Consider the following 15,291-nt stretch of genomic DNA (forward strand, 5'->3'; position numbering starts at 1 on the left):
AAGAGAGAAGAAAAGAAATACATATTATTGATGATCCTATTCACAAAAATTCTACTTATAGTGCATAGCAACAAATATACAGACTGCAAACAACATCCAAAGTACACATTTATTTCTCTCCATCAATTCTCTGACAACCCTCTACATCTCCTTCTGCTTTCCCACCATGTTGCCTGTATGTGCATCTCCAAAATAGCAGAACTTCAAATCACAGATCTCAACTTTCACTTGAGCTGTGATTGTGCACTCTAAAATTATACACAATTAAAACCCCTAAATCTTCTTCACACAGAGGCTTATTTTACACAGCGTGTTCGTGGATAACATGCCAAGCGAAGTGTTAAACTGCAAGTCTTGAATGTCCTGATAGTAAAGGATTGAAGGAGCAGGGGAGGCTGGGGTTATCTTCAGCCACGGTGATTTATTTGTTGTTTACAATGGACGGACAAGCAGCTCAGGCTGGTTTTGGTGAGATACATATGCTGAGATATACATAGATGCATACACAGAAACCATATACAGCAAAAGAAAACGAGAACATGAGGACCCATTCATTTTAGACAGAAAGGGAATTTCTCAGTAAAAACAGTAAAAACATTGTCAGTCACTGTCATGCCAGTGTGCATACCAAATTTATCTGATTTTGGACTGCAAAGTCACAGCTTGATAAATGTCAGTATGTACACATCATGTTCAGTACATAATGTTATGTTATGGTGTTAAGTTATGGAGAGTATGACATATACCATGTGTAGGAGCCATGTATTCTATCTGTGTTAAATGTTTTATTCTTCCTCTGTGCTAGCAGGGTGTACAGTGAAGGCCAAGGCTGGCCACAGGACATTTAAGTTTATGCCAGTAATCACAGGTGTTGCTCATGGGAAAGGGGCAAACCGTTTTTGATTGTGCTCGGGCAACACCACACGGCCTTATTTGATTTAACTGTATTCGAAGTGACGGACTCGATGAAGTCTGGACACAAGTAAGAAGATAAATGCATTGTGGTATAAAGTTAAGTTGAAGACTAAGTAACGTTTTTTACGAGTACACGTATAAACAATGTGGCCCAATCAGCAGCCAGTAGCAGCTAAATTATAGGACTCAGTCACCACACCATGTGTTAGTGCTAGTATGTGGTTCGACTTGGGGACCTCTCCTCTGTCCCCCATGACTTGCACTGCCTCCAACTGGCCTCCTTATTTTTGCTGACAATAATCCAGGTCTCTCAGGTTACTGTCAAATCAGAGGACCAAGTGAGACAGAATACCTAAATTGAAAAATAAATATGAAACAGTTTAGAAAGTGCCCAAATAATATGCTTTATTTCAAACTTCAACAGGTTGTTTAATTAACACAGTATATATTTGAGTGTCTGTATGGGTCTCTGTTTAAGATACCAATTCATAAGGTTGAAGGTGCAATTTGTAAGAATTTGGCCACCTGTCGACAGACAAACCCCAGCACTGAGGGCAGACTGGACTGGCTGGGGCTAGCTGGTTAGCATGCTATCCTCAGTAGGTATCTCTTAAACACAATACAGACATCTTTAACACAGTGCCATAGGTGTTTATTTTTTTGTTGATAATTTGAGTTAAATATTGAATATTTTAAATTCTTACATACTGCTCCTGTAAACTGCAGGTTGTAGTGCTTCTGAAATTAGCGTGATTTTAGAACTTGTAGAAAATCAATTTTAAAATTGAAGAAGCTGATGTACGTCTTCCTACAAAGTCGGGTCATGTTGTGTATGTGTTATGCGCCATCTTTTGATAGGCCACTCCCACCGCCACACCACATTTTAGTCAATACGCATGAACAAAAACTCACACCTTCACACACACACCTGACCTACATGTCAGATGTCCCTCTCTCAGGGTGAAAACTGGGCAAACTGAAGGTGGAGGCTCAGTGCTCAGCTGACCGGTGGAGCTACTGGTCGCTGCAAAAACAAAACAAAACAAAACAAAAAAAAACAGAGAAAAATATTTCTTTTTCTTTTACCACAGGGTTGAATTAATCTTGCACTCCGCAGAGATTCATTATCGGACTCATTCATAGACATGCACACACACACAGACACACACAACGTTGAGGACACAGTAGGGAGACACAAACATGCTGATGTGCTCAGTACCAGAGTAGCTTTGAGATGGACAGATGGACGAGTGCTCTTTTTACAGCCTCCTCTCCGCCCTGTGTGTGTGTGTGTGTGTGTGTGTGTGTGCGCGTGTGTGTTTGCATGTGTGTGTGTGTGTGTGTGTGTGTGTGTGTGTGTGTGTGTGTGTGTGTGAGCGTGCACATGTATGAGTGTGTGCATGTGCCTGTATGTGTATGCCCCATGCCTAGCATAACACTGGCAGAGTGCTGGTGCCAAAGTGGGCATCTGGTCTGTGGACTATCACAGGGGAGAGAGCGAGTCACACCAACACACACCCTCTACTCTCTCTCTAAAGTTGTGGATGCAGCTAATCCTGCTACAGATCTTGCTCTGGTTCTTGGATGTCACTGCACACTAATAATTAACTACACACACGTGCGCACACGCACACACACACACACACACACACACACACACACACACACACACACACACACACACACACACAACGAAAAGGAATTAACAGGGTCGCAGATTTCAACAACAAACAGTTGTGCACTCAATATACAAACAGAAAGAACACACACAAACACGCACACACCCACACACCACAGATGAATTCTAACAGAAATGAAGACAGGATGAAGAAGTCTGTTTGTGTGTGTGTGTGTGTGTGTGTGTGTGTATGTGTGTGTCCAGGTTGTGTAGGGGTCAGACTGTCTCCGGGGCCTACAGTTCTGCAGGTGCTAGAACCTAACGCCGGCCTCTAACCATCTCAGTAACACACACTGATCTCCTTCACTCAGAACCTCTAAGCGATGAAACATCATCCTCCAGCAGCCTTTAAACTTTGAACCTTTGTTCTCTGCTCGCCTATGAACGTTATCGAGTGTTTTGGGTGGAACCACCGCTTTAGTGTCACAAGCCAAGTTTAGTTGGCAGTGTCCTTATGCTGAGTGAGCGATCGAGCTGATGTGTGATCAGCAGCGGGGCTCAGAGGGAGCAGATCAGGCTGCAGTCTGGAGGGAAGGTTTGGATTATCAGCAAACAGTTGCATGTTAAGGGCTATCTATCCCTCCTCTGTGGAATTGGTCCCATAAATGTCTGTTTTTATGGTGCGGGGTGAATCCTCTGCAGACAGACTTGTGTAAACACACGCGACAGGACGTGTAAGGACCCTCAATTATGATCAAGCAAACAGAAAAGAGGACGTATGCACCGAAACAAATGCAAATGCATGGAAATAAACATAACAAACACTGAAAAATGCAGATGCAAAGACATTGTCTTTCAGACAACAAAACCACATGCAGCTGTAATTCATGCTATCTGCAGAGTATCTTAGTAGTTATTGTCTGCTGGCTAAACACCCCATTTGACTTGCCTGCCACAGTGTCCTTATCTTGCTTGTATTATTATAGTAAAGGTATTACACAGTATCTCCAGTCCTTTCCACTATTATTAACTCAACATTTTTAAGCAGCACTTCTGTCAGCATTGCTATTCATCACTGTTATCCAGTGAAGGGCCTTTTGTCACAATGGTAACAAAGCACTTACAGGAAAGGACATTTTGACCCTTACAGACTGATATTTTCCATCAAACTTTCATACTTACCCCACGAATAAAAAATTTCATTTTACAAATAGAATGCAGGTGAAAAAGTCATTTTTCATCATGACAATCATCAGTAAATGGTAGATCTATAGCTCATTAAATCTGCTGTAAGCATCGTTTTAGCTAACTGTTTAACTTCCTGTCTGGTTTGCATTTAGCAGTCCCCTCCCTCCGCTCAGCGTCACTACATGATCATGCAGCTGTAATCCCAGGACATAGCCAGGGGCGGCTGTGGTTTAGGTGTGGAGCCAGTGTCTTGTTTTCAGAGGGTCGCTGGTTTGATTCCCATGGTCCGAAAAGTGTCCTTGGGCAAGATACTGAACCCCAAACTGCTCCTGATGTGCTGGTCGGCACCTTGCATGGCAGCCACCGTGAATTACTGTCAGTCGCTTTGGACAAAAACGTATTTACTCTTTTACTGCATGAGCATAGGGAGGAGAGACATGGGTTACTGACCAAACACTGGAATATAGAGCTATTTACCACTAGGTTTATTAATAAATATAATACTTAAAGCAGCTTTAACTTTATTAAATTGTTATTTCACTTGTAAAAAACAATGAAATGCTTAACAAAGCATTATAATGGCCTTCAATTAATGTTTAAATATGAAACACAAAGTAGTTATTAACCACTTACAAACTATAATAAACAGTTGTGACTTTACAACAACCAATTACTTCATAAATATTTTAAAGCAATAGTGTCAGCAGTGTGTTAAGTAACAAGTAAAGTTAACTCTGCTTTAAATTGACAGTTTTTTAAATGATTGTTATCACTACATTTTTCAACCACACACACAGTACTTTCATAGTACAGGAGGCTGGTGTAGATGTTTTAAGTTTGCGGGGGATGTACGTACTGCAATGTCAACTTTTCCTAAACCTAACCTAGTTCAGCACACAGCACACTGTTTGGTGGGACTGGATTGGATGTTAGTTTTTTGTTGTTGTAAAGCTTCTTTGAAAATCAAGACTGAACTCTCACATTTAGTTTTTCTTCTGCATTTTGTCAATGCCTTACGGTACAGCCAGAGGTTTGTATTTTTTGCCCAGAGTTGCTGCATAATATGCTGAGGATCACAGGTTTACCTATTTCTTTCACTTGCGGAAAAATCTTTACCATCATGCCGTCTAATATCAGTGGCTTCACTTGAACAAGCTCCGGACCTTCACTGCTGAACATTCACTGTGTGTGTAAAGTGCAGCGTCACTGCAGGCTGCTCTCAGGGGGGACATGGAGTCTCTGTGGCCCGTCGCTGGGATGCAGTGTTCAGCATTAACCACCAGAGTGCAGGCTGCTCCCACACATCTATTAGCACTGGTTTCCCATTCATGTCCTCCATTGTCATTTCGGCTCAGTGACTGAGCGAAAATAATATGAATAATTATGGCAAATAAGTGATTATTTTATAGGAGACTTAATGTGTTGTGGCGTTTCAGCAAAACAGGACGACAAACAGCAGATAAGAGAGAAGGATTGGACACCTGGCTGTATTTACACAACCATTAACAGCACACTCTTTCTTTTCAGGTTAATGTGTGACCGAGTGTGCCTCCAGTCCTGTGTGTTTGTGTGTTTGTGTGTGTGTGTGTGTGTGTGTGTGTGTGTGTGTGTGTGTGCACTGTCTTTACAGCTTTCTGTCAGGTGAGCAGTCTGGGACTGAAACATTGAACCCTGATAGTTTTCCTGCTGGGTCGGTCCGTGTCATGTTTTGTGTCCAGTGGTCGCCATGGCGACCCATTCGCATGATAGCGCTGAAACCTGAGCATCCAGTCAGGTAGGGCAGGTAGCCGTGACGAGCTGTGAATGATTCAGGCAGCAGGTGTGTGTGGAGGCAGGGCCAAAAGACAGGAAGAGAGAGAGCGAGAGGGGAAACAAAGTTTAAAGGGAGAAAGAGAGAAAGTGTCAACTGCTGGACGGCTCAGACACCAATGAATGACTCTGTGAGCTGAAAAACAAAGAGGGAGCCAAGCTGGAGGAAGGGAAGGAGAGTCAGGTCATGGAGGCCGAGGTGGATGAGGATGACGGGACGTTCACTAACATCTCTCTGGCAGACGACACAGGTAAGCCTCAGGGGACGATTCAGAAGTTATTATAGTTATTATTTTTCAAAGTTAGTCCTTTTCTGGCCTTTGTTTCAGGTACATTTCTCTGTTATCTGCAACCAATCATTCTCAAAGTTTGATAAGATCTCTCAAAACCACAATGAGGAGTTTCTAAACTTCTACCTGTCTTCTTAAATGTATTCAAATTCTATTTTATGGGTTTACATGGAGAAAATGGCACTAGAAGGCCTTACTCCTCACAAAACAGTGTACCTCATTCTGTAGTAAACAACAGTACACATGACAGACAGTTAAAACAGTTGTTAAAAGAATGTGGTGGAACAAAGGGCGATGAGGCAGAAACAAAGTCTGTTAAAGTGCGGGAGTGGTTGTGTTGGTTTGTTGTGCCATGACAGGTCTGAGGTGTGGCTCCTACAGAAGCCTTGTCAATGCATATCTGATTGACACTTTTCCTCTACTATTGATATTGAGATGTGTTACTCGCCGACACCTCTGGGGTGAACTGTTCATCCCCAAACATCCAAAACACTGTTACCTGTTACCTGCAGTGGTTTTTACCCATCTAGATAGTTTTGGTGTGAGTTGCAGAGCTCTGGAAATAACAGCCATAGACATGTCTGCTCACTCTGGATAGAATGGAACTAGATGGCACTCAGCTTGTGGTGCTCAAAGCGACCAATACAAAAATACACCTGAAAAACTCTATGGCAATGTCTCTTGACAGAAATCATGACCCAGTTAGCCAAGGTAATCCACAGACCTTGTTGTGGGCAGTTTCAAATAGGACCTATTTTATTTCGGCGTCACAGCCCAGGAGCATCTACTCATGGAGGAGAGGCTAGCTCACTAAGTGAGTTAATGGTACAGCTCAGCAAAGGAGGACGCCATTAATATGTACATCCGGCCCTTTCACACGCACAAGCCTATCATCAAGGAGTAGATGTCACTTCCTTCTGCGACACAATTGGCTGATACAGTTAAGGAGAAAGAAAATAGTTCCCACATGAAACTGCTCACGGCGAGGTCTGTCAGGAGACATTGCTGTTGAGTTTTTCACTGTTTTCTTTTTCTTTTCTTTTTTTGGCTGAGTGACATCAAGTTCCATTATATCTGACAGGCATCTCTATGACTGATATCTCCAAAACACCAAAACAATCCAGATGGATGAATAGTTATTTTTGATTCTAGGGTGAGCTTTCCCTTTTGCAACCAAACTATTTAGTCACAGAGGAATTTAGGAATGACAGGAGTCTTGACCATAATCAGTGTTTGGTGCCTGTAACAAGAATTTCTGCACCACATTTGGAAAACAGAAGATGATGCAGGTGAAAGACTTGGGCCTGTGCAACACAGGGCCACAAGATTCAGTAACATTACAGGACTTGCCATAGTTGCACTTGTTCCCTAACCTATTTAGAATTTTCCAAATGTAATCTACTGACACAGTGAATCTGGGGCCCTGGGCCAGCACTGTTAAAAAGTCAACTTTGGCCCTAGCAGCCAGAATGTCCTGTTGATGCCTCATGTCACATCCTCTCATGTAAACACTGTAAGACGTGACTGAAAGGTCTGTCCCCAGATATCAGCCCACTCATCAGGCCATCGCTGGGCTTTGCTTAAGATATAAATAAATGATTTTAAAAAATGAAAATGAAAAGTTTATTTGCAAAAACAGATTAATGCCGTTCTTTAAACCAAGAACAGTTTGATTGATATCCCCTGCAGTGTTCAGGCAAAAAGGTGATTTATTAAAATCAAAATATTTTGAGATGTTTTATCAAACAGCCCAACATCAGTTTGATTGATACACCCTGGAGTGCACACAAAACATGATTTAGAAAAATGAATAAAACTGAGATATGTGTTTTGCAAATGAACCCTTCAAATGTCAAATTCGAAGACAGCTGCCTACCACAGCTGAAAACAAAACTACGAGAGCAGTGAGGGTGAACTAGAAGAGTAAAGTTGCTGGCCTGACAGCTAAACAATGAGCTGAATCTCACTGTAAAGCTCTGTAGAGCACAGCTGAAGATTCAGCTGATACTCCTCTGCAGGTTCATCACTGTAAGAGACTCCTTTCACACTGTTTTCCCTTTGTCATTGTCATTAAAATAGAAATATAGCCACTTTAAAGCAGGACAAAGGGTATCACCTTGTGCTGAGACGTGGTGGGGACTTGAAGGCTCAGGCAAGGATAATGAGGAGGGGAAATAAATTGCTTAATGTTGCATCAATAGGGCAAAACTTAGGCAACTACAGAGGCAACAATATGAATATAACATAAAACGCACAATACCATTAATCACACGTGTAACAGTCATCCATGTTGCACCACATCCACAACTGCAACATCAGTCGAACAACACCAGTATCACATCCGCTGTAGGAAGAACAAGTGCAGGTCAGTCTGCCCAGCCATTAACCATGTCCAATATTAATTCCATTAAATCAGACAAAAAAGAAACAACTGAATTAAAAAAAGTTAATGTTAACTGAAGATAATTAACCAACCTTACCACTGGATTTCGAGTTAAAATGCCTTGTTGCTTTGGTGAGTTCACAGTTTTAAGACAGCATCTTCTTTTTGAAGAACAAAACAGTTTTCATCTCACAAACAGCAAACTAATCTCCTCTCACGCAAGCTCGGGGAAAAGATGCAGACAGGCCTGGAATGTAACCCTTTGTTCTGAGGCAGCAGGGTCTAACCACTATGCCACTGTGCTTTAGATACTGTTGTGTAGTTTGCCATAGACCACAGCAATAGCAACCTTTGCAATTGACCGGGAGCGGCCAAACGTTTCTCCTCGCAGGGCCAGGACTAAACTTCATATTCAACTATGGGCTAGAAGCAAAGGGGCCCAAGACCAAAGATGGTGCAAGGAGCTCAGGTTTTCTTGACTGGCTGTTTTCCTGCACAAAGTGTCACTCTGCCTGTCGTGTTCAGATTATGAGCAATAATGAATGATAATAGATCCTAGACCATATTACCTTACAAAAAACTGCATAAGCAGGGATTTAATCTGATGGGACAAATCTAACATTATGGCAGGTTGACCTTTACCCATGGGCCCCACTTTGCATAGCCTTGCATTAGGCTATACTTATTAAAAACTATTTTTTAAACATGTCTCAATATCTCACAGTCTGTTCATTTCATCGATAATGAGTGAGTTGACCTTAGGTTGAGTTCATCTGGTCAAACTGCAAGCAGCATGTCCTACCTGTACCTACACTCCATAGCTGACTGGTCTGACCTCCAGCAGCTGGGATTAAAACAAATCTCATTGGTTGCTTTCCTAAATACCAGAGCTGTAGAGGTGTAGTCCACACTGAGGACTGGGAGTTTAGAAAAGACCCTAAAATCATGACTTGTGTACTGATTAAAGCCTGGATTTCTTATGTGTTTACCCAGAGCTTTGTCACTGAAAAAATAGTCACTGAGCAATAGATGGAAAGAGCATATTTACAAATGATGGTAGCCGGGGGTACGACGGGTTTGGCACTTTCAAGCAGTGATATCGCACAGGGGTTAGGGAAACACACACAGGCACGCACACACAGAGCCGGAGAGCAGAGGAGAGAGTGAGAACAAGATGGAGAGAGAGTAGACTGGTCATGGAAGGCTTATTGGCTGTAGCAGCAGTGTCCCCAGGGTTTGCTTTGGCTAACTAGCAGCAGCATATGGACTCCTCAGAGCGAAGAAAGACGCAGCGCAGAGGCTGCAAGGAAACCACACACAGACATGTATATATTAATGTTCACACCGACCGGCAAACACTCCATGCACTCATGCAGACAGATGGACAAAAAGAGAGCTCGCACGCACACACACACACGCACGCACACACACACACACACACTAAGGTCTGGTGGGGATGACACTGCTGGTCAGGTTTTCACTGCCAACTGCTGCTCTGACTGTCTGCATGTGCATGTGATCTGTTACCAGGGGGAATGACTGAAGGCCTGAGCATCTGTTAGCACTGCAGCAAGCGTGTGTGTACCAGAGAGAGTGTGTATGTGATGGCTGTGCAGTAGTTGCTCCCCCTGTCGGCCAGTGTGGTCACGTACACTCAGTGACGTGGTGGTGACGACGTTGATGGGTGAAGTCCCTGTTACCATCATCCTCCTCCTCCTCCTCATCATCAGCAGCTCACAGCCTGTAGTCTGTTTACAGTGCAGCTCCGTTAGAGAAGAAAGACATTTCTTGCTTTAGGTGAGTTAATCGCCGACGTGAGCTAACGCTAGCTGTTCGTGTAACTGCACCTTTTGAGAAGCTAAATCACAGCAGCTTTGTGTTCCCCGTTTGAAGCTCAAGCTAGCTAGCAGCAGCAGTTAGCTTGGAACTGTTAGCAGTACTTCACGCTAATGTATTTATCAGTGTCGCTTCTGTGTGAGACTGACTACACGGTCGAGTTGTGGTTGAGACAGTAACCTTGCATTTTCTGCGGAAATAACGTAATAAATTCGGTTGTGTTGCAGCTCCGTTGCAGCTAACGTTAGCCACAGGGGTAGTTAGCTTACACGGCTAATGCACACGCGTCCATTAACGGACACGTCCCCTGCTCCGCACATTTTTTTGCCATAAAACGTTAATGACAGCCTCTACCTTTATCAGCCATAGTGTCATAATAGATGCCACGACGTATTTACAGCTTTAGTAGCGATGCGGACACGTTTTGGGGATATGTTCTGGAGCCAAGCTAACAGTGGACCAATAATTCGCAATGGAGACGGAAAATCTCCATCTCAACGGTGAAATGATGAGCAAGCAAGAGCCAGGATGAAAAAGAATCCTAAAACGATTAGAAGTAGTCGCTAACAGGTTGGCTGTCCAGTAATAACAGTGTGGCTCCGAATGAGAGATCAGGTGTGCTGGACTCGCTGGACTTTGGCGTTGGCTCTTGTGTATTTGTGTTTGTACAGTCAATATACACGACAGTGTTGGAAAGTAGACAGACACAATAAAATCTACCCATGAAGGAGTGTTTGTCTCATACCAGACCTTTCAGTGGTACTTTTGCAGGTCGGCAGCAAGCAGCATCATTTCCCACCATGCTCCTGGGTGCGGTGTCTGCTCCCATCCGGCTGCCTGATATCAGACCTGAACTCTGTACACAGCTGTCAGGTTCACCTCCAGACACAGCGGGCAATCATAGGAATTATGTGCAATATATTGTGAAGCTGATCACGATAAATACTGATGTGCTATAGTAATAATATATTTTTTTTTTACACCAGTTCCATTATACCCTACGCATGTATGTACACAGGGACCAACTTACCCAATGTAAAAAATGGAAACACCTTTTGAGAAATAAAACAAAATATTCTTAGGAAAAATCATTTCCCTTTGCTGCATGTCATCCCCTGTCTCTTCCCCTTTCCTGTCGTATCTTCATCAATCCTATCTAAGAAAGGCACAACAGTAACCATTGTGTTCTCATTAGCATGTCTGCCTTACTGAGCTCAGTGTCTGTTGTCTTCTTCTTTTTCTTGTACAGTGGACAGTGGAACTGCAGCCCTGTATTCTAAACAGGAGAACGAGCTTTTCATCATGAACTGCGACATAGATGGTACGTCTGCGTACATGTAACTGCCTGAGGGTTGCAACATGTAATAATTATGAAATAATGTGTTGTAATTGTGCGTGCGTGTTTCTGTGTTTCAGGCGATATGGAGAACCAGGTGGAGATGGAGGAGAAGACGAGGTTAATAAATCAGGTTTTGGAACTTCAGCACACACTGGAAGGTAACACCTCACACACACATCGCTCAAACACACGTTTATGGTTACTGTGTCTACGCCAGGGTGAGAAATTACTCCCAATGTTAATTGTGTGTTAGTTTATTTTCAAAGTCCTTTGAGATTAGAATGTTTCACTTGACCTGCAGAAACCTGTTCATGAAGCATAAAAATTGCACCAAACTGTAACAAAACATTTACCCACTTGTGTCTAAGCCTTTGTCTTTCTGTCTGATACAAACCAGATTAAATCAGACCCCAAACACTGTACTTGTTCTTATTCCTCGCCACCAAAGCATACAGTGCGTCTGTCATGCTCCTCTGAGCATGCAGTTTTAAGACAGTGGATGCTTACTTGCTCTCCGTGCTGCTGCTCTTCTCTCTCTGTTGTTCATCATCTCAGCCACTCTGCTGCCTTGATATAGACCTGTGCTAATGCACTCTCTCTACCTCTCTTACACTCTCCCCACATCTCTTTTCTACATTCAGAAATACTGTGAAACACATAAGCACGTGGCTTTGTCCAATGCATAGAAGATACTTTTCCAGCACGTTACATAAAACATTCTTGATACTCCTTTTACTTTATTGAGGTTATCCCTGAAAGACATCCAGTTCAGTCAGAAAGAAAAAGGGCAGGAAAATCTTGACACCAATTCATCTGTGCCTGCTGTTTATAGTCCTTGACATTAGACACAGACCTGCAGACAGCTGGTAAGTCAGCATTAGCTCCCCAGCAGATATGGACAGACTGAATACAGTTGCACACTGATCCCTTGAGTCCCATGGCCTCTCCTCTCATAGTAATACCTTGTTAGCAGACACAAACAGAAAGTGCATATTAAACCACTTTACACCCAAGTTATGGTGTGTATGCAGGTTTATTAAACGCAGGTAAACTGACTAAAATTGGCAAATTACTTCTTTTTCCATGGACATGAGATGTGTTGGCCTTTCTGTTCATATTTTCTTGTGTGTCATGTTCGTCATCGAAAACAGTAGGATGCAGAGAGACATATACCTTGTTACAAAACATCCAGGTGATGTTAGACTTATTTGATAAAGTCTTAATATAACAGTGAATTGGAGATATACTTTTTCCAGAGCTGATGACAGAAGCAGTAAGGAGTGAGTCATCTTGCCTCTTTCTCATTTCTGTTGAGAGTTCCACACACTTTTATTGCTAGGGCTGCTGGTGAGGCTCTTATAGTGACATGGAAGCTACTGACAGTGTTCAACTGTGGTTACTTTTACTACAGTCTCACTTTCAAATTTGGTGCTGACTGAATGATTTTCAAGTGCTGCAGGCACTGAGCTACTGTAAATGACTACTGCAGAGTCATTTGACCCAGGAGTAAATGCTCATTGTTCACATTCACACTGAAGACTAAAGCCAGATATTAGTGAGTTAGTGGGCTTCTTGTCCAGTGTGAAAGTGGTGTATTTTTGGTATGTCCCTTTATGATAGTGGTTGCGGTTCATGTGGCAATCAGAACAGCTAATGCAGCCAGCTATCGTCTGCATTACATGTCGACAAAAGGTTGCCTTTTTTTCTACATGACCTTAACTCATTTTTCAAAATGTGGACATTTTCACTCTTGTGTACAAACAAAAATTGTAATGAATCAAATAAAAGCTGTATAATAGACAGCCCTCTGTTTGGTTGCTGGCAGCCATTTCATTTTTTTTTATTACCTTTTCTGGTGTGTTGCTGAATGTCTCAACATCAAAGACATTACATTTGCATGAGGAAGAAACAAAATAGGGACATGATTGTTGAACATTGCTCATTAGCACTATAGTGCTCAAGTCAGCAGGGAACATTTAAAGACAAGGCAAACTGGATTTTATTTATTGAATTCTTTGTTTTAGCTTCCCATTTTTCATTTTTGTTCCAGACTTGTCTGCGCGGGTCGATGCAGTCAAGGAAGAGAACCTGAAGCTGAAGTCTGAGAACCAGGTCCTCGGCCAGTACATCGAGAACCTCATGTCAGCATCCAGCGTCTTCCAGACCACTGACACCAAGAGCAAACGGAAGTGAGAGATGAGCTGAAGTCCCAGACAAGCTGGGAGAGGAAACCCACCATGGAAACTTGGAGAGGGGTTGGTTTCTCAGCAGACCTGGGTGCTTTTTTGTAACCATTTAGCGCACATACCTGAGTCCAAACTAACAATTTATTAATGAATAAACAGTAACTGACCCTGTTCTGCAGGAGGCAATTTCATGTCAGTCTGACCCAGGTCTGTTTTGCAGCGGCTTCCTCTTCACACTACAGATGAGGTAGACTTCACCCTTTAATCACTGACACCAAAACCGAACTAGGATCAGTTTGTGGTTAAGGGTCATTTGTACCTTGAGTTTCTTTCCTAATGCTCTCTGTCAAAGTAGTATCTGTAAAATAATTCTTAGCTGTTTTGCCTGCTTGAAGACCACTCTGATTTTCCGTGGTTTTACCCATCTTTCTCACAGTGTTCCTGCCTCAAACTGACCTGTTAGTGGGTGAGAGCATTACAAATATGATTTGACCATGAACGTCATTTTCAACACTGCTTTATTTCATTATTTATTTTTTGTAAAGTATTTTCTATGTCAGCTGGATCTGAGTTTTTGGCAGGTCTTGGATGTCATCATGTATATGTAAAGCACGGCAGTACTCAGTTTAAAAGATGGTAAACTGAACAGTATTACTGAGAATAATAATCGCATGTATGAAAATACATCTCTAGAATGGGTTTCTTTTTCTTTGACAGTTTAATATGTCTTATGAAACCAATAATCAGTGGATTGCAGACTGTATAAAGCTGTAACAACAGGAGGTGGATATTGGATACATTAAGGTAACATTGAGAACTCGGCAAGTTAAAGTAAAAGCACAGCACTCCATAGAAGTGTAGGTTTAAACTAACATCAGTGATGTTTTTATTGCAAGTGGTTCATTTTCCATAATGACATAATGCATTCTTTCTGTAGTATTTCCAACGCTTTCAATTCATCATGTCATTAATGAGTGTTGTGGCCCAAATTGTAAGGTGAGATTTAACAATGGAAATGACAGGGTCGTAAATGAAGCAGGGCTCCTTCAGAGACAAACCCTGCATTATTACAACATGTGTCCTTATCCTGCAGTGTCCTGCAACAGTGGCAGGGGACTGAATGGGCCAAATGACACGAGGAGGGGGTGAGGGAGGAAGAAAGAGATGCTTTCCCCTTTAACTGTACGACCAGATGCAGTAAAGAGGCCTTGAGTGCTATTGATTCACTCAGCCAGGCCTGCTAGAGGAGGGGTTTGACCGTAAAACATGCTGATGTCCTCAGCAGACTGGAGGGGGTGTCCTCCAACAGTGCAAGACAAAAGGATTGAGGGTGGAAGATGAAAAAGTCAAGTAATCTGAACAAATTTGTATTCCCTTTAAGTAAAAGTTTAAAGTCTGGAAAGCAGTAATTGATGTCTGAAAAGGAGGGATTGGTTATATTAGGGGAGGCTATAAACACTGTATATGCTGTAATTTATTGAGGTTATTTTGATATTTTTAACAGTTGTACAGTAGTAGGTCATTTAATTTTTTTCCTGGCATGCTGAATATGCCCTACCTACACACACCCTGGTACCAACTGTCAGTGTGTGGACATCCTGCACCTTCTGCCTTTTAACATTTTTGTTTTAATAAAAATCAAAGATAAAGATTGTTGTCTCTCTGGGTCTTCTGTCACCTGCACAACCTTACATCTGTCAGACAGCAGGAGAAATGAATCAAAATGA

General features: G+C 42.4%; 1 protein-coding gene across 2 annotated transcripts; it reads left to right on the plus strand.

The window, feature by feature from the left end:
- The first annotated feature begins 5,457 nt into the window (after positions 1–5,457).
- On the plus strand, positions 5,458–15,215 carry scoca (short coiled-coil protein a). 2 transcript variants are annotated; one of them, XM_037096472.1, is made up of 4 exons: positions 5,458–5,781; positions 11,289–11,360; positions 11,456–11,536; positions 13,429–15,215. In XM_037096472.1, exons 1-4 carry the CDS (start codon positions 5,718–5,720, stop codon positions 13,569–13,571), a joined length of 360 nt encoding a protein of 119 aa, XP_036952367.1. In that variant the 5' UTR covers positions 5,458–5,717; the 3' UTR covers positions 13,572–15,215. The 2 variants fall into 2 exon arrangements, with proteins under 2 accessions (XP_036952367.1, XP_036952376.1); XM_037096481.1 differs by lacking the exon at positions 5,458–5,781 and adding an exon at positions 9,722–10,000.
- The last annotated feature ends 76 nt before the right edge of the window (positions 15,216–15,291 follow it).

The sequence above is a fragment of the Acanthopagrus latus genome, chromosome 1 (assembly GCF_904848185.1).
Source record: "Acanthopagrus latus isolate v.2019 chromosome 1, fAcaLat1.1, whole genome shotgun sequence".
Classification (NCBI taxonomy): domain Eukaryota; kingdom Metazoa; phylum Chordata; class Actinopteri; order Spariformes; family Sparidae; genus Acanthopagrus; species Acanthopagrus latus.